The sequence below is a fragment of the Coffea arabica genome, chromosome 9c (assembly GCF_036785885.1).
Source record: "Coffea arabica cultivar ET-39 chromosome 9c, Coffea Arabica ET-39 HiFi, whole genome shotgun sequence".
Classification (NCBI taxonomy): domain Eukaryota; kingdom Viridiplantae; phylum Streptophyta; class Magnoliopsida; order Gentianales; family Rubiaceae; genus Coffea; species Coffea arabica.
Genome location: NC_092326.1, coordinates 36164720 through 36185470, shown reverse-complemented (window position 1 = coordinate 36185470; position 20751 = coordinate 36164720). Strand labels below are relative to the sequence as shown.

Here is a 20751-nt window from a genome sequence, read left to right as displayed (position 1 = left end):
AGATGATTTTGTGCGTACAATTTTGGCAAGATGTCACTGTCCGTCCGTGTCTTTTGTGTCAGCCTCCGACCAATAACTAGGTGCCAGCTCAGCGTCGTTCATACGGCCTCACGTGCTGGCGTACGGTTCTGGCTGCAGTCTGGCTATTACCACTTGTTAATGACTCTGGACTTTTCTTTGCCATTTGCATTTTCTGTGGTACGAATTTTTCTACTATGAGAAGTGTCTCATCGTCCTTGTTTGGTATGGTTAGTTGGGACCTGCCTTTCCTTTGATTTTTTTTTTTTTTTGCTGGGATAATGTATTGGTATATTTTTTAAAATCTTGACCGTGAAAATATTTGCAAGTCATTTTTTATGTTGTGCTTTTCTATATGTGGGGACCTATAGAACAATGTTGTTAGACCTGAATCAGATCAATCCGTCTCATCATGAATCGATCTTCTTTTGAGGTGGATAATAGTACAAAATCATTTTTGTTAAAAATCAATCAAAATTGTCAAAAATTAGTTAAACTAGTGATCCGATTTGACTACTTGACCTAGTTCTCAAACTTTTTTCTTACAATTTTCTCCAAACATAATTTGAGCTACCTAAATTGTAAAACTTTCGTTTATTAATAGGAATAAGAAAACGCTACCCACTTAGTGTAAACATCAAAATTACTCATTTTTCTAATTGTATCTCTAAATCAAGAAATTTTCATCTTTATCATTTTATCAATTTATCACCGGTGATTCTAACTTGCATTATAACGCCATCTTCCCAACAAAAATATATTGAATTGGGTATGATGTGCTTTAATTTAGACATGTGTTTTGGTACGTTTTGTATGGTTGGCCAAATATAATCAAGAACTTAATTTTAATATTTCTGAAACATATCAAAATATAAAAATAATTATGACATCGTGCTGACATCAGCTATTTTTAGAACGCATCGGCCAATCCGACCAATTGACTCTTGATTCAGTGGTTTAGCTGACTCGTTATTCAGTTCAAGTTTAACAACATTGCTATAGACTGAATAAATGAGAATTGAACTTGCCACATACTCACAACAGAGAGTTGAATGTCTTTCAAGACAATGTGGCACCTAGAGAAGGAATAAAGGAAAATTGAGTATGCCATATATTAAGCAAAGTTAAATGTATTTCATAATAAAGTAGCAACATGTGAAGGTTAATCTGTAGTGATAAAATCAAAAGTTGAGATTTGGAGGTAAAGCTAATAAAATATACATTTGAGGTTGTTGAGAAGGATTTGATCCAAGACTCCATTTAGATTGAAGGAAAGGGAAGAAAAGAAAAGGAGTGAACTCTAGTAGACAAGAAATGAAAGTGGACTCCATCAATCTTGTTTGAATTAAATACCAAAGGAAAAGAATGGAAACATTGACAATATTGTTTGGATTACAGAAGGTATGAAAAGGAAAGAAACTATTAGCATTTGTTGCATTTTTATTTATAATTTAAGAATCTAATTTGTAAACACATAGGTATTTTAGAAAATTTTAAAATTTTCATTCATCTTATTTTCTTTTTCCTCCATTTTCGTGCACTTTTGGATGTAAGACAGGCTAATAAAAAATAACTAGATATTATCCCTTTACCTCCCTATCCTTTACCCTCCCTGTTCAAAATTCAATCAAATATCAAAAACTTCATTGCACCATTTCCTTTCCTTCCTCTCTTATCTCCTCAAAACAAATAATTTAATATTAAAAGTTAATATTGATATCCAAGAATTATAGGTTTTAGATACAAATCCTCTTATTAAATCCCATCTTTTTCTTGATAATTTTTTTAAATATCTATGAGGTGCCCTTGAATATTTGTAAAGCGCTTTTTAAAAATATATATGAGGTACCCTTCAATATTTATAAAGGGCTTAAGGGTAAAATCTAATTTTTAGAAGGATATAATTTTGACATCTTAAGTAAATATAGCGCAGTTTATTTCATCGCCCGTATTCTTTTATCAGCCAGTGACCCTATTAACATCTATTACCAGTGAAATGTGCATCCCATCTTTTTTTTGTATCATAAAAGCATTTTGCATGCTGTAACTTTTCGGATACTCTCTTGTAATTGGAAACTGAAAAATATAAAATTGTTTCTTTTCTCATTCATTGGAGTATTTACTAGAGGAGATTTAACTAATTAATCGTGGGATAATTTTTAAATTTAAGAAATTGAAAAATGAGAAGAAGACAAAATATAACACGTGGCCCTTAAAACTTCTATGGATTTCCGTACGTCCTAATCTTGTATTTATTTATATTAACTTTTTTTCTCTATAAAACACTGCTTCCCTTATTCTATGACGAAGAAAAAAGGGCAAAATTTAATGCTACTATATTTTGATAATTTTAAAGGTAATTCTATAAAATTAGCTTTGAACGGCATAATAAGGCAGTAGGCTAATAGGATTTTATAATCAAAAAGCATGTAGCCATGCACAACTTTGTTCTCATCTTCCAAGCATTGTGTCCCAAACATTGCCTGAAGATTGGACCAACACATAGAAGAGGAATGACCAATTGCAATACAAGTAGCTTATTCAATGCATCGTCCGTCAATAAAGAAGTGGCTTTTGCCTCATAATAAGTTCAGCACAGCATGAAATAACATGTCTTTTACTAAAAGAAAAGTAAGATAAACTACAAAAGAAGTAAAGAAAACAAATTATACAAAATCAAGAAGACTGATAAATTGTTTATTTTTGCTTTTTTTTTTTTGACAGTTTTAACGATTAGGAAGTCCGATAAACAGCTGCGTTTCTACCTCTTTTACTTGTTCCAGTGATGAGAATTGTTGACCAATCGATAGTTCCAATTGTCGCTCTTCGTACTGCAAATTTCATTTTTCGAAAAAAAAAATTACCAATAAATAGCTTTGGCATATGCAAACTAAACATTAATACAGAGCTTAAATCCTCAACATTGATTACATTATTGTTACCATTAAAACTTATACAATAAGTGAATTTGAAATAAAGGATTGTAGTTTCAGACCTTATCTGATACCCTTTTCTTTTTTTTTTTCTTTTTTTTTTTCAAGTTTTCCCTTCCTTAACAAACGTTATGAGTAACAAGAGTGACTTACCTTTTCTCGTAATTCCGCATTTTTCTTTCTGAGAATTTTCCCCTGAATTTGACACAGATATGCAAAGAATGTTGACCATGCCAATTAGCATGAAATGCATAAACTTTGTTTTTGACCCAAATGTGAATGAAAGAATAAGCAACTCCTGAATCTTCAAATGCACGTTTTACCTCTTCTTTCAGCTGATTTATTCGCTCGCAAAACAATAGGATCTGCAGAAGAATTGAACATTCGATTTTGACCATTAAATTCTACATTCTGATCATACCATTGTAGAGATGCCTATTGCAAAACGTACCTTTCTTGACCTAATGATGCTTAAACTTCTCTCCAACTGACGTTCTACCTGCTGCAACTCATCAATAGAGGAGGAATCTAAACCATCTCCCAAGAGCTTTCTGCTACATACAAAATTTATGTTGTTTTTAATCACCCAAAAAGGTAAGAAATTCATGTTGTTATACGATAAGGATGAGCTCTGCTTAAAACTTAAACAATGTGTCAATGTTAGGACAACCACCGTGTAGTTTCTTCAAGAAGCTCAATTTTTTTCCTCTGGATTGCAACCTCTTCTTCAAAATGCTGCACAAATAAGGGTAAGCTCAGCACGGATCAAAAGATTTAGCAGAATAAATTCGTGGACAAGATCTTTAAGGCAAAGAATCTGTTGGCACTTGGCACTGATCCATGACCTTGAATGAGATTCTCAGAATCAAGAAATCAAGTGAATGTAAGACATTACGGCTATTCAATATTAGTACAGAAGGATCTTGACTGCCATTCCGAGAAATCAAGAAAGTAAATACCAAGAAAATGCTTATTTTGAACTTTGAACGCAATTCATAGGGGCTTTCATACAACCAATATTTGGTACCAGGACACAATCGAACCTTAATACCCCCTGTTCAAAAAAATTCAACAGGTAATTTCACCTGTGAAAATGGCGCTTAAAACTCAACTAGATGACATTCTTCAATAAAAACAAAACAAGACAAACATCACACAAATGACAAACACATAAAACACAGCTACACAAGAAATTAAATCATTAGTGAAGAGGACATGCAAAAAGCACATAAATCCAGTCAAGAGGGGGGGGGAATGAGGAAGATGTTTCTGAATACGAAACATATTCCCTGAACATATTTAAAGATACCAACTTAAACCCAGAAGCATAAAAAGACACAGCTGCTACTGCTTGGATGATCAGTCTCTAGGAAACAACGGCAAGGGAAAAACAGTTGCAGCCATAGTTTTACTAACAACTGCAGCAGCAACTCATATGAAACAAGATTTACCGGAATATGCTGATCAGTTTCTGACCTGTAAACGTTCTAGATCCATTTGTTTGCTTGTAGGTCGATTCTTGATACTCTTCTGGTAGCGCTCTATTGTACTTGTGGCACTAAAATCATTTGAGGGAACCACCATGAGGTCAAAGGCACAAGTTGCAAATACTAAATTATGTCAACAGAAATTTATTTAATGACAAAAAGGCAATCAATGATTTGATTCAGTTTCCATTCGGCAAGACCCATATCCTTCGAAATTCCATATCCAAATGCGAATGTGCATATATTTAACGCGGGGAAAATGCTGTGCTGCCTAACAAGAAATGAATGTCAAATTTTGTTTAAACGATTGGAACTTGGGATGTGCAGCTCTCAAGTCTTCCTGTGAATGACAAGATGTACCCACTTATCACCCAAAAAACTAATTTCATTATAACTGGGAAAAATTTGCTGTAGTTACTTAACAAAACTTATCACTAACATAACAAAATTTGCCACTCATGTTTTCAGTGTCTTCAAGGCATCACAAATTTATCCTTAATACCAATACATATGTTTTTACATTCATTTTACCTTTTAAGGCTTCCTTAGGATTTCTTCAAATGAGCTAATTATGGTTTTTGGTTAAAATTTCACGTTATTTCAAAGTGTTATCTTACTATTTATAGCTTATTTAAAGTTTAAAATAATACTATATTTTAGTAGCTTTGTTGAATGTATTGGAACTTCTAAAAGGTTCTATGTGAAAGTCAAAGCCGCCTAAACAAAGTGCAGTAAGGACATTAATCAACCCTTCTGACTTTCTTATTAAAAATAAAAAACCACATTATATGCAATTGCATGAAAAAAATGTGATCCAATTTAGTGAAAAAACTATTAAAGTATAATATTAGATTTCACTTGATGCTATTTTATTTGAATCTTACATTTTTTGAAGATTACAGAGAATTAAAACTGAGTATCTATGATGTTAAACTCAACTAAATTGGGGAGGTGAATCAAAGTTAGTCTATCATTTAGTTTAAATTGAGAGTATCCTTCACCATCTGAATAGAGGATTTCAACTTGCAAATTCTATTTATATGAAAAGTACAGGTACACCATGCACTTAAAAATTAACATGTTCTTAAGCATGGAAACTCATTCTTCTTCTACTTTCTGCTGTCGTTTTTTTTTTTAAATTAAATTTTGGTCTTTTATTGGAAAAACAAATAAACACAGGAAGGGTACATGGACCTTACCTCCAAATAATACCAAGAAGCAAATGCTGGAGAAGAAGTAGGGGAAGTATTCCCTTTACATCATTTGCTCTTATATATTCTAATTGAAGGCAGACCTATTTTATCTAACAAAAACACTCCACGAGCTGTAATAGTAAGGTCTAAAAACTGAAGATACGTTGTATCTAAACCTTGATCACACCCCACATTAGATAAACAATCAGCAACTTGACTTTCTGCTGTCGTTTAACTGGACAACTAGTAACAAGAAATATGCTAATAATAGAAGGAGCCAAATAGGTTAAAAATCACACTAGTGCAATTAAATTTATCACGCACTATTATTCACGGAATAATTTTAAAATAACGTTTCTCATCCTGGTTCCTGATACTGTGTCAGTTCTCTGATGGATCTAGAGACTTTGAACTAGATTTTTTCATCCCTAGGTTTTGTTTATTTTCTTGTTTATCAATTCTCTGAGAGATCTATGAACTTTTCTCAAGAAACTTACTTCTTGCCGTCTCCCTCAAATGTAAATCTAATCTTATATATATAAGAAGCAAGCCAAGTTACTGTAGTAGTCCATCCTTTTGACACATGTATTGCATATATTTTTGACAAGTGGAATCTTGGCCATTTTAGCTAAATTTTCCTTCCCTTTTTTGATTCAATTGGGCCAAAAGGATTAAAATATTTTTTCTCGTTTAGAAAATTTACTCCATTTCTTCTTGCAGCAACTATTGTCATTCTTCACCTTTTTTATTTCTTATTTTTTAAAACTAATCTAACTAAGATTGTTGCCATGTTTTTTTTTTTTCATCGAGATGATTAGCTACTTAGCAAAGAGAAATCTTTATTATTTTTTTTATCCCATTTTACATTTTCTTTTCTTCCTTTTTTTTTCATCTCGATTCTCTCATGTTTGCTCTATTCTTCAGTCACAATGTTATAGCTAACTGGCATTTGTTTATTAAATTATAGGATGACGTTGTTATTTGGTATTTCTTCATGGATAAAAGGTGAAATGTTAAAATATATAAAAAAATCTTAGAATGCATTTTATACCAGTGATCATTTTCTATGAAGAATAAAACAAAAATTCATCCTTTTCTCTTCTTCTCCTAGCATTTGATTTCTTACTTGACATTTTTTCATTTTCTTTGTTTTTTGGTTAAATTTTGTAATTATCTACAATTTTATGTATTTTTTTAGGAGAAAAGATATATCATGTGATGCTTCCATCAAGATAAATCTAGCTAGGCGTTCCTCTACCTCTGTTTTTCTCTTTTTCTTTCTTTCCCCTACCCTCTTTTGTAATTACTTTATGGTCTATTCAATTTAATTAAAGGATCCAATAAGATTTTGTATATATTTAAACTAATGTTAATTTTTGTTTTTTTTAATTAGTCAAGTGCTATAGTTGGTGATATAAGGATTGTTTGTTAATTTGTTTGTTTTTTATTTTTTGTTTTTTCAATTAGTGTTTGTTAATTTTTGTACATACAAGGATTGTAGTTGGTGATGGAAGTCACAATTGAGGCTGAAAGTGTGACTTGACAAAAAATTGTTGGAAAATTCAATTTTGATTAGGAAGATGTTTTTGCAATAAAAAAATGGTTTAGTTCTAATTTGTATATGTAGATTTGGAAATGTAACAATTCATATTTTTATCTAACCTTGCTATTTATATTCTAGAGCTGTAAGATAATGTTGTTACCTTTAGGCGGGATTTAAATAGATGAACTAACTTCTTCTATCAAAAGAAAGAAAAATGTGAATGTTTATAGTAAACTAAATTGATGTTAAAACTTGTGTGAAGTCTTAGTGGCTTTCTAAACTTTTTCTCATTATTAAGTACCGGAAGCATTATGACTGCTTTTGGATTAGCTACAACTAAAACTATACTGCTAATAATATATCAATGCACTTATAGTGTATTAATTCTCTCTCTTTTTTGGGTATCATCATAATAGTGGTTCAAAAATCTTTATTCAAATCACAATAAATAGGAGGGTTGACTTTATAGATGGAATTTCTGTTCACAACAAATTTTGAAGGAAATTTTATTTATACTCCATATTTTGTTAATTGTGTTCCTACAATAAATAAAAACTATATGATAAAAATAACAATAAAAGTGTGATTAACAAAAATGAGAGTTCAAATAACATTTGTCAATTTTAATTGTTTTGATGCTCAATTTTTCTTCTATATTTCTATTCATTCATCATGTGCCAAAATAATTTGATGTTATATGTTCGACAAAATTCCTAGGGGGTCCAAGCTGTGCTTCGCACAATTCAGGTACCTCTAGTATCTCACAAATAAGGCTAATATGTCCTATATTTGAGCCCTTAGGTTGACATTTGGCAGTAGATTTTTTCATTAAGACCAAGCGTGTAGTTGAAACCTATAAAGCAAAGACAAGCACCCCATATTTACAATGGCGGAGTTAGAAAAATTCACTAAAAGGGCACAAATAAAAGGAATTCACTAGTGTCTAATGAACTCATTAAATTACTAAAGTTTTTTCTTACCTTATAACCCCTCAAAACAATGGTTTTAGGTCTTGAGGTTATTAAACATACGGCTTATACATGTTATTTTATTAAAAGTTCTTATCAATAAACACATGTACATATTGACCTTCTGCAAATTAGTTAAAAGAAAAAATATAAATTCTTCTAAATTTAATAGCTTTCTTTGATCAGTTCCAGCACATTAACAAATTACTTATGTAAAACAAACTTTTTTGAAAATATCATATTTATTATTCATTTTTTAGCCCAGTAGGGGCATATGTGCCCATTGACAATACGTAGATTGGTCCATGATGTAGAATCCAGTCATCTCAACTCTCAATATGCCGTTGCAAGATATACGTCTCTCAAAGTCACTACATTCGTTTGGGATGAAATGAGATGGAGAGAAGAGAAAACAAAAGAAAAAAACATATCTATGTATATAACCAAAAGGAGAGAGAGAGAGAGAGAGAGAGAGAGAGAGAGAGAGAAGGAATGGTTAAACCTTAAAGAAAACTTTCTAGGGTAAATGATTTCATTTATCCCTCACTATTAACTCATCATCTTATTTCATCGGTCAAGTTTATAAGAACCTATTATGTTCTTTGCCTTATGAATTAGCTTTCAAAAGGTCCGTAGAAAACACTCCGTCAAAATTGATGTAATGGATGATAATCATGGAAGAAACACACGGGTTCTCCATGGGCAACATATGGAAAAAGTTAGACGTCTAGATTTGGAACTGTAAATTGACCACAATAGACCAAGTAAATGGGAGGGGAAAAATTTGATAACCAACTTTATTTTTGCTAAATAAATGTTGGGAGAGAGAGAGAGAAAAGAAGAAAAAGAAGGACAAGAATAAGAAGAAGAAGAAGAAGAAGGAGCAAATGACCAGAGTTAAGTTATAGACTCAATAGTGAGAGAGAAAAAGAGAGTACATAGGTGCAATTATTGACAGCTACACTGAAATAGAAGACTGATAAATCTGATGAGAGCCTCAATCATTACCCTCAAGTCAATTGAAAAGCTTAAAACCATACTTGCAAGTAATTTCACCTATCTTCCCTCTCCATCTGATCTCTAGCTCTTGCCATTTATATGACTCTCTCTCTCTACATATACATACATATATGTGTGTGTGCATCACATATATATACAAACTTAGAAAAAATGAAGTTTATTGTCAAATTTTGTCCTGGTAATGCGATAGATGGCAAGTGCCTTTCCCTCTTATTTTCTTAGTTTGTTGTGATCAAATTAAAGGCATACGTTTAGGCTTTTATAATTTTTTATCTATGCCCTTGGAGATCTAGTTGATTGGTATCTATTTACTTAGGCACGTTTCAAAACTCAATATGTAATTTGAAGAACAAAATAGGTTCTATTTAAAGGAGAGAGACAAAATAGAGTCATGAGATAAACTTGAAGGATGGATGAGGTTATTTACCCAAACTTGTCATAAAAGTAAAGAGAAATGAGAAAAAAAAAATGAGAAAAGGCTATCAGTTCAAAGCCCAGAAATTGTCACATTTATCATCAGTACAAGATCCAATAAGTTTAAATTTGAGAGTAAATGTTCGAATCACATGTATTAATAATTTTGCTCTTTGCCTTTATCCTCTACTACGCCCAAACAATATACGAAAACAAGTAATTCTTTCCCTTTTCTTCCTTTTCTTCCCCTTTTTTTCCTTCTTTTGTGTTCTTTTCTTTCCTACGCCCTCAAGTCGGCAATAGTAACTCAAAGTTTCGTGAGATAAAGGTCATCCACATTATGCAGATACATGAATGAGGTATTTCTGTGTGTTGTTTTATAGGTGAGGTATTTCCATGTTGTGTAAAGTTATAGTGTAAAACAGCTAAAAATTTTATTATTGAAAGAGACTGGGCGCTTCCTAAAAGGATACTTAGCTCAAAGTATCCCAACTCTTGTACTATAGCATAGAGAGGCACTAGTCCTTAACGCAGGACCATCATGCTGACCTAATATTTTACTGAGGAATTCCATGTCCAAATTACTGTTGGTATGGACTTCAAGTTTGAAAAAAAAAAAAGGGATTCCAAATAACTGTTGGTATATATAATTTACATCAAATTGCTTTGAACTCTGAGTCAATGACAAATCTTTAAATCTTCAGAACTTATAGAAATTTCAAAAAACGCTCCCTATGTAGTCGAGTACTCAATATTTATTCCAATATGAAGGATGCCCAAATTCATCATTTTGAAACACTCCCTATGTAGTCTGAGTACTCAATATTTATTCCAATATGAAGGATGCCCAAATTCATCATATATAAAAATTCAAAAACTGGATTGGAGCAATTTTGGGGAACCAAATTTGATTTAGTGATTAATACCTTTTTTCTTGATTCAAAATAGGGTTTGCGGTTCATTTATGCCTCTAACTTCCAGCCATTTCCCTTCTGAAAGGTTAAATATTTGTCAAATTGTGTCCTTAAAAAAGTTTCTTTCAACAAGTTAGTCTTTTAGCAATAAAATAACCCGTTATTTCCTTCTTAAAGATGAGAGTGAGGCAATCCAAGTGAAATTTGTACCAACACAGATAATAAAACCATGAAATACGTCCCTCTTGTAGAGAAAATTAAGCCAATGGCCACTGATTATAGAAAAGTCTTGGATCCTCAATTACATCAAATGATACTGGCATATCGTCTACACTAAAAGTATACATCTCATTGGAACTTAAAAGTTTAGCATGACATGTTTTTAAGAATTTAGGAAAGCAAAGCTTCAAAATATGAGTATTACTATCCTACTTGGACATTCTAAGATGCAACGTATTGCTCTAAACCGTCAATCCAATAACAAGAATGCATTCTCTAAAATTCATGAAAGTTCGGAGGAGTCTCATCATTCCACCATGTGCTTCAAACGAGCCAATATGCTAAGCTTACACTAGGATGGCCAAATTTGACCTAGCTAAAAGATAAAAGTTTCATAATGTGCATATGTGATGAGACCTTTACGATACAAAAAGAAGATAGAATAAGCCAATTATTTCCATAGATGTCTAAATTAATAGATTGTCTTCCGCGTTGAAAGAACCCTTGTTTTCACCATTAATGCTGCACAGTATCCCTATTGCTATGTGTCTCTCAAGTGACGCTGGATAACTTCATATTCATGGACAAAATCTTGTCATACATATACCTTTTTATTGGTAGTTTCAACCTAAAAACGTATAATGCTGAAATGAGTTGTTTTTTGGGACTTAACTGCACTAGGTTAAAATTGAGAAATGACCTCAAAAATTTAGGAAATAGTGCTACTATTTAGAAGTGAAGATCACCATTGGTGATGTATTTCAGGATTCATGGATATTTGAAATTAAATATCCACTACCACGTATTTGTAATACTAGAGGTTAATGAACATATTTCAACTTTGACTAGTTAAACATGCAACAATTAGTTGTATGTAGTACTAATAAATATATATTTAGACAAATTAGTTATAAGAACCTGCAACTCTTAGATTCCACAATCTGGTACCTTTCAACACTTTGCCCCAGAGATCCCGAGGCATGACTACAAAGTTTGGTTGTAAGAAATAAATAAGGTATTATAATTTGGTTATCGTATTGGCGTCTACTATACTCTCTAAAATCCTCGATGATGGGTCAATCTTCAGTTAATATACATGTTTCCTTAGCTCTTTGGCCTACAGTAACTTTTTGCTCCATTTTCTTGTCCCTTTTGCTTCGAAGCACTACTATTCATAGTTGCTCATAGTGTGATGAAATCTGCATACTATTCTTGTTTTGTTTGAGAATCTACAATGTCATTAGAAATGAAGTCAAAGAAGCCAAAATGTGAGAAGATTACTATCCCTACATCCAATATAGGTAGTTTAAGTAGGATTTATTTTGTTGTTGACCTCCTAGAGATCAAAGTACACTATTCGCATTGTTTCAACGAGGAAGCTAAATAAGAAATAATCACCTATTTGTTCTACTCTTATGGTAGCTAAGTTGGAAACTTAGAATTGCTGGAGATTTGGCGTCCTTTTTGTAGTTTTATGAAAGAGGAGATTTGGCGTCCTTTTGTAGTTTTATGAAAGAGGAAGCTCATGCATTTGAATCGTGTTAAGTTAATATTTCAGGGTTCAATAACACATCACCACGGTATTGGATACTTCTTTGACAGATTTACAGCAGCAAAGGGCCGAAACAAATGGAATGGCCGACAATCAAATAACTTACAATTTCAACAGCAATGATCGTGATGAGTCCAAATCAATTGCAAAGCAATACTATGAAGCTGCTGCTGCTCAACATCACAAGGCCGACACCAATGCAATTAGCAATCTTTATGTTGATTTGGGTGGGGACCAGCCGGACAACTTCACTTCCAATATGCCGAATGTAGTCATATTGCCAACTGGTGTTGGCGCTTTATCTCCACGCCTGGTTGAAGCTCGTGACAAGTCCTTGGATCCATCATTAAATCCGTTAAATATTGACCAATCTGTTGTTGACGACAATAATGGCCGACAAACAAGAGGCAAAGGTGTGCGGATTATTGTGCCATCTGATAGACAATTACGGTCCACAACATCTTTCCAAAACTCATTCCAGGTTCTTTCTAATGATTAGTGGTATTTTTTGGAATATTAGAGGGGTAGCTAAATCCCCTAATTTAAGAAGAATGATTAAATTGGTAAGATTTCATCGTGTTCAATTTGCTGTGATTTGTGAACCAAAATTAGATGTGTCTAAAGTTGAGTCCATCCGTCTAAGGTTATCATTTGATCATGCCTTTGTTAATCTTTCTGGTGATATTTGGGTTTTTTATAGAAGCCCTTTTGCATGTTCCATTGTGGGTAATTCGGATCAACACATTTCAATACATGTTCAGTCTTCATTCTTATCTAGTCCAATTATCATGTCGTTTGTCCATGCCAAGTGTTCAGTCGAGGAACGTCGAGATTTATGGTGCAATTTATTAAATGATAAACCAATCTCTCTTCCTTGGTGTATTGGGGGTGACTTTAATGTCATCTTAGCTGCTCATGAAAAAAGTGGTGGTCGTCCATTCACAATATCGGAGGGGGTGGATTTCATGTCTTTCATGGAGGAGGCTGGGGTTTTTGATATAGGCTTTTCTGGAGCTAGTTTCACCTGGTCTAATAATCGGAGAGGTAGAGCCAGAGTTTCAAAGAGGTTGGATAGGTTTCTAATTAATGGGTCGTGCTTGGAAATTTCAGATGTAATTTCTGTGATTCACTTGGCAAGACATCCTTCAGATCATGCACCGTTGAAGATTTCTTTTGCGGATCAATCAGACAATAAGCCGCGGCCTTTCCGTTTCTTGAATATATGGACTACCAAACCCGAACTCTTGGAGGTTATTCGACAAGCTTGGAATCAAGATGTGGTTGGTTCTCCGTTACGTGTACTATGCTCCAAATTATTGGCAACGAGGAGGGCTATTCAAGTATGGAATAAACAACATTTTGGAAATATATTTGATGCTGTGCGATCTGCGGAATTGGCAGTCCAACGGGCAGAACAAGTTGTGGATCAAAATGCCTCCGAGGAATTTCATGTTCAGCTTAGCAAGGCTCAGGCGGAATTACGTCATGCACTATCAATTGAAGAACAATTCTGGAGCCAAAAGGCCAGAATAAAATGGCTTGCAAAGGGAGATCGTAATTCAAGGTATTTTCATGCGGTTGTTAAGCAGAGACGAGCTCAAGGAAGGATACACCGTATCAAAAATTCCAATGGTATTTGGGTGGAGACGAATGCTGAAATAGTATCTGAAGCAATAACATACTTCTCAGATATTTTCACAACGCCCACTTTACAGGCTTCTACTGATTTGCTGCATTTAATTCCGCCTATGATCTCGGAAAACGACAATGACAAATTGGAGAAATTACCCTCGATTGAGGAGGTCTATCGAGTTGTGAGATCAATGGATGGAGATAGTGCTGCGGGCCCAGATGGATTCTCTGGTAAATTCTTTACATTTGCATGGGAAGTTGTCGCCCAAGATGTTCATAATGCTATAATCAGCTTTTTCTGTGGGGCAGAGTTACCTCGCTTCATCACTTCTACCTCTATTGTGTTAATTCCCAAGACGGCAAATCCTCAGGATTTCTCTCAATTTAGGCCAATCAGTCTTTGTAATTTCTTCAACAAGCTAATATCCCGGATTTTAGCAGATAGAGTGGCTTCTATATTGCCAAAAATTATTTCTCCCCAGCAAACAGGATTTGTGAAGGGACGTAATATAACAGACAATTTTCTTTTAGCTCAAGAGATAGTATCGGGCATTGGAAAAAAAAATAGAGCTGGAAATGTGGCAATAAAGCTAGACATGTCTAAGGCATATGACCGGGTGGCATGGGATCATATTATTGGTGTTCTACGAAGATTTGGTTTTGGGGAAATATTCATTGATCTTGTATGGCGATTGATTTCTAATGTTTGGTTTTCGGTCATTATAAATGGGTCATCCCATGGTTTCTTTAAATCTTCAAAAGGACTACGTCAGGGTGACCCTTTATCGCCTGCATTATTCATTATAGGAGCTGAGGTTTTGTCTAGAGGTTTGAATAATCTTGCCTTGCACTCGGGATTTGTGGGCTTCAGACTTCCACATGCATGCCCTTCTATAACACATTTGGCATTTGCGGACGATGTCCTCATATTTGCAAATGGATCTTCACATTCTTTAAAGGCCATCATGCAGGTGCTACAGATGTATCAAAGGTGTTCGGGACAGTTGATAAATGTACAAAAAAGTTGTTACTTGGTTCATCCATCCTTGTCACTTGCTAGAAGAAGGGTGATTGAACGTATCACAAGTTTTACCTGCCATTCATTTCCGATACGTTATTTAGGATTCCCTCTCTACTACGGAAGGTGTAAAACATCATATTTTGGGGAAGTATGTCAGTCTATCCTAGGGAGGATTATGACATGGAAATCAAGGTTGCTTTCATTTGGAGGTAAGATAGTTCTAATCAAACATGTATTAGCATCAATGCCATTGCATCTGCTCTCAGCATCGATTATCCCAGCTAAAGTTTTTAGAACTATAGAAAATGCTTTGTCGACCTTCCTTTGGAGGTCATCACCCGACATGTCAAAGTATCACTGGATACGGTGGTCTCGGATGTGTTATCCAGTTGAGGAGGGAGGAGTCGGCTTTAGAAGACTTCAGGACGTCTACAGAGCATTTTCATTCAAGCTTTGGTGGAATTTCAGAAAGGGGATGTCGTTATGGTCTCAATTTATGAAAGCAAAGTACTGTAGACGAAAACATCCCTGTCAGGTAGAAATCAAAGCAACGGACTCGGCACTCTGGAAAAGGATGGTGAATGTGAGTCGACAAGTGGAACTTTCTATGCTATGGGTGGTCAAAGATGGAGCTTGTCATTTTTGGTACGACAATTGGTTGGGTAATGGTGCATTATTCCTCCAAGCGACGGTTATCCCAAACTTATCATTTAGTAACTTTATCAGTAATGGACATTGGGATACGAGTCGGTTATGTCAGTCACTGCCAAGTCAAATGGTGACCTCCATTTTAAACCACCCAGTCCCCGAAGAGGGGGGTGAAGCGGAAGTCATATGGATGCCTACTTCTTCCGGAAATTTCTCTCTAGCTTCAGCCTTTCGGGATATTAGGCAAGCCCGTAACACGTCAATGGTGTTTGATAGAATTTGGCATCCTTGTCTTCCTTTGAAAGTTTCTTTCTTCATGTTAAGACTTTTGCTGGGGAGACTGCCAATACCCGACAGTTTACGTAACATTGGTTTCCATCTTCCATCAAAGTGTTTTTGTTGTCCATTGCCATCTGAGGAATCAATCGAACATTTATTTTCAAATGGCAATATAGCATCAACAATTTGGAATTATTTTGGAGCTGCATGTGGATTCGATTTGTCAGCGTCATCTTTGAGACTCCGCATAGTGGGTTGGTGGTTGAAATCATACGATTCTGAGATACGTCGGTTTATTGGACGGGTTCTTCCCTGTCTTGTGTGTTGGCATATCTGGAAGGCAAGAAATAAAGCAATGTTTGACGATGTTCAGATGAGGTCGATTGCCATTTGTCATGCCATTTTCTCCGAAATCCAATCCATGGTGGGAATTTATTTAAAAAAACCTCTCCGAGTACCATCTTTTTATCATTTGTATGACTGGCCTAATTCATCGGAGGTTGGGTTTACATATAAACTTGTAAGATGGGAAACAAAGGAATCTGGTCGGCTCACACTTAATACGGATGGATGTTCTAAAGGTAATCCAGGAGTGGGTGCAGGCGGTGGAGTTCTTCGGGAGTCAAATGGTCTACCTTTGATTGGTTTCTCGGCATATTTTGGGGAAACGACATGTCTCCTTGCAGAAGCTCGTGCCCTCCTTATTGGTCTCCAAATCAGTGCACATAGGGGTTTTTTGTATCTCAATGTGCAATCTGATTCTCTGTTATTAATTGGCATTCTCCAGCATCGCATTCATTGTCCTTGGCACATTAGACGGGTTATTAGGCAGATTTGGCAGATCATGGAAGATCCAGATCGATTTTCCCACTGTTACAGAGAAGCAAACACAGTGGCTGATGTGCTGTCCAACGTGGGTGTATCTCATCCACAGCAGCAACTCAGGATATATGAGACATTTAATACATTTCCACCTATGGCTCGTGGAGCAATTCGTCTGGATAAGCTAGGAATGCCTTCAATTAGGAAAATTAGGCTTGTGTAATAGTTTGATTTCTTATCTAATTAATAAAAAAAAAAAAAAAAAGAAGCTTACTAAAAAAAAAAAAAAAAAAAAAAAAAAAAAAACACATCACCACGGTTGACTATAATTATTAGTTTCCTTCTAACCAACATATATAACTTGGTCTATGGTCATATATCCCTTGCCCTCAGATTATGTTGACTGATCCCTTTGAAATGCTTCAGTATAGTAATGTTAATAATCATCTTTGCTGTAGCCAAAATTAAAAAAATCTTCTTTCTTGTACGCTGATTAATATGCCAGCATTTGCAGGCTAATCATGTGTCTACTTGATTATAAACACTAGGAGACCAACCCTTAATTAACTTGAAGAAAAGAGATAAAGCTAACTTTTAGGAAATGAGATCCCCATGGTAATAATGCATATAGGCTGGTGGGGTTGGACATTTTCAAAGAACCAGTACAAAAGCACAACACCTTCTCGCTTCATTAGAGACATGGTGCCATTTCCGCTTGTGTTACAGATAGACTAAACCTTTTATTTTGGTTGTAGAAAGACAAGTATGACAGTACAACCCCTTATAGTCTATTTAAATAAAGCACTTCAAAAGCTACGGCTTGTTTTGCTCTAGGAGACAAATGCTGTGTCTCATAAGTTTTGCTCTAGGAGAATATCTCATGCTACTGATTTTTTTTTTTCTTTAAGTTGACAACTTGACAGATAAAATCATCAAGAAAAAAAAAAAAAAAGTGCTGCAGAATTGCAACTATTGATGCATTTGTTTCTCCCACTCTTCCTCAGATTGTGTGTATCTTGTCGATCTAATTTTTGCGAGCTTTTAAGGATCTAGTGTTTCCGCCTCTGGACCAAATAATATCTAAATCCCGTTAAAGGAGAAAAGTAGGATGCTAAGAGGGGGAAAATGCCTTTACTCAAACTCACTAGAAACTGCACATATTGGTAAAAGTTGGGTTTCGTAGGTATGGATATAAAACAAGATAAGGGATCCCTTAGCTCTGATAAAAGCTTGAGAACTTACTTGGAATGATTAGTGGTCAATCCGTTGCAAAAATGAACATAAAATTTGATGAAGATGACACCATTTTGATGAAGGGGAGGAAAATTAATAACGAAAAAGAGAGATAGATAGAGAATATGAGCAGATCATGTGCAAATGTTGATGGTTAATGTACCTGGAACTTGAGAACTCATAAAGCTTCCCGCTGGGAGAGAAAATGATCAGTGCAACTTCCGCATCACAAAGAACTGATAGCTCAAAGGCCTTCTTGAGAAGTCCCTTTCTCCTCTTTGAGAATGTCACTTGTCTAGTTGTTGCATCTTCTATCCTCTTAATCTGAGTTTTCCCTCTCGCCATTCTTAAAATTTTAGATAAGAAAGGTCCAAAATTAAATCCGCCAACAACCCTGAAAGGGAAATCAATGATTCCATAAAGAATCGAAGTGCAAACAACCCAGAAAAACATTTAATCAGGAATTAAAAATCTAATATAACCCCATGAACAAAAAAAAAAAAGTTTCCAAAAACAGAAAGAAACAGGAGGGAATGGAATTGATTGATCCCAAAAATGGGAAATCAGACAAAACCTTTTCTGGAAAGCCTCGGATCTGCAAGATCGTAGGTGAGAAAAGCTGGAAAAAATGGGTAGGTAAGACACTAGTAGAAACCCTAAAGAGAGATTTTTCAGGCAAGATGTACAGAGAAATGATATTCCGCAAAGTCCATAGTCTCTTTTTAACCCCCCCCCCCCCCTTTAAGTCTCAATTTCAACCACAGAATCTATGCAAAACATAATTGATTAAAAAAGGACCAGCAAGGTCCAAAAACTTTATCCCTTTTCTTCTTTTGGTACAAGGACGACGAAATAGACCCATCCAAAAAAGGAACAATGGAGAATAATAACTGTACAACATAAAATTTACCGTTTTTGTTAAAATAAAATATTTGTACAACATCAAGTGGAAATTCTTGGGAACCAATGGGTTTGTTTGGATAGGGTATTATTTGAAATATTATTTGGAATAATTACTGTAGTATTTTTTGTGATGTGATGTATGTGAGATAAAAAGATGATTGGGAATATAAAAAAGTAAGTTGGAAAATGTGTTTATGATACAAGCGAAATATTATTTGAGATAATAGTGCTATCCAATTTTAGTTATTTTAGTTACAGATGCCGAGGGAACCAGTACATATCAAAGTGAATGTAAGTTTTCATGCTGTACATTCGTGGATCGACAGATAAAGCAAAGACCCGAGGTTGCCTGTGATCTTCATAAGTCAAAGGTAAATTTTTAGCATTTTCCTATGTAAGTTTTCTGGCAAATCTCGAGGCATTTGGCCCTCTTCTTATATTAAATTCCTTTTACCGAATTCTTGTTAATTGCTCTTTTCACAAATTGATTACTGATTATTCTTTTTCCCCAGTTGGTGTGGTAATTTTTGTTGGTATATGAATTACTTCAAGGCTAAACGGAGCAGGTTACTGGGTCTTTTTGTTCATTGAGCACTAGGGCTAGGTAATAAGTACAGTTCAGCCAAAAATGTGCCAAAATTTTTGCGACAACCAGCTTTAAAACAAATTCGGGACTCTCTAGTTGAACTGTTGCTCAGTTCATCTAATTTTATAAATCATATAGCATTTGATATAAAATGATAAAAGTTTGATATAAACATGAATTTTGTTAACTCGTACAATTAATAATTCATCATTAAATCAAAGCTGTATTAATTTGCACTAAGCATTTAAGATTTACAATAATTAGAACCAACTGAACAAAATCAACTAGGATGGCCTCTGATCCCATGAAAACGTGTTAAAATTTTCTATAGAATTATTGGAACTAGAAGCAAAGTAGGGTAGCCCCCTAGAGACATTATTACTCTTTTGCCTCATAAAGGAGTAGAGTCTAGATAGATCCATTATGACATTATTGAAAGTAGGTAAAAACAAGGGATAATATTAGAAACTTCCCTTGAGGTTTCTTTTAATATCACTTGACACCCCTAAGATTTTTGAAATATCATTTATCTCCCTTAATAATTGTAAAAAGACTATATTAACCCTCACTTGACACATAATTCACATATCAAATAAATGAAGTTCAAAAATTTTTAAAAAAAGTCACTTTCTTCTCTTTTTCTTTTTCCATCATTCTCCCTTAATCACCAATTGAATCCTCAAACTATTTCACTAAAGCCGATTTGGTCCCTTAACATTTTATCACATGCATTAAGTCCTTTAACTAAAATTTTTGTGCCAATTGAGGACCTATACGGTGTCGTCACCCAAAACATATGTTTCTGTACCCAAACCAACGGCGAGGTGGGGCTTTTTTGGAAGAAAAAAATACGATTTTCTATGGGAAGTAAGATATCAACCATTTTGGGATCAAATTGGGAGCAAAAGAGTAGCGAGAGAATATAGGAAGAAATTAGAGTTCTTCCACCTATTCCCAATTCAAGGTTACAACTAAAATGTCTTCAAGTTCATCCTTTGAAGTGCATAACAGATAGAGAAATTTGGATGCGGGATTGTCAAACTCAGCTACAAATCGATCTTCAAGGATGGAGGCATATGGAATTTCACATGTTGGAGGATTTAGTCGAGGAAAAGCTGAATACTACAATGGAGAGAAAATCGCGAAGTGCCATTGCCAAGAATCCTACAGAATAGTGTCTTCTTGGACTGCAGCAAATCCATCAAGAAGGTTCCAGAGATGTAGAAATTACGGTGTTATGAGACCAGCCAAATGCTTAAATTTTAATAATTTTTGTAATGGTTGGGGTGTATTTATTTAAGTTTTATTACTAATGATGGATTAATTTTGAATGCAGACATCTCATTCTTGCAAATTCTTTTATGGT

General features: G+C 34.5%; 1 protein-coding gene across 1 annotated transcript; it reads right to left on the bottom strand.

Moving 5' to 3' along the window:
* Positions 1–2555: 2555 nt before the first annotated feature.
* LOC113707638 (MADS-box protein SOC1-like) lies at positions 2556–18598 on the bottom strand. The gene is made up of 8 exons (XM_027229903.2): positions 18471–18598; positions 18060–18290; positions 4428–4509; positions 3625–3686; positions 3403–3502; positions 3275–3316; positions 3105–3146; positions 2556–2849 (listed from the first exon to the last, which is right to left on the bottom strand). Exons 2-8 carry the CDS (start codon positions 18239–18241, stop codon positions 2745–2747), a joined length of 615 nt encoding a protein of 204 aa, XP_027085704.1. The 5' UTR covers positions 18242–18290; positions 18471–18598; the 3' UTR covers positions 2556–2744.
* Between the last annotated feature and the right edge of the window lie 2153 nt (positions 18599–20751).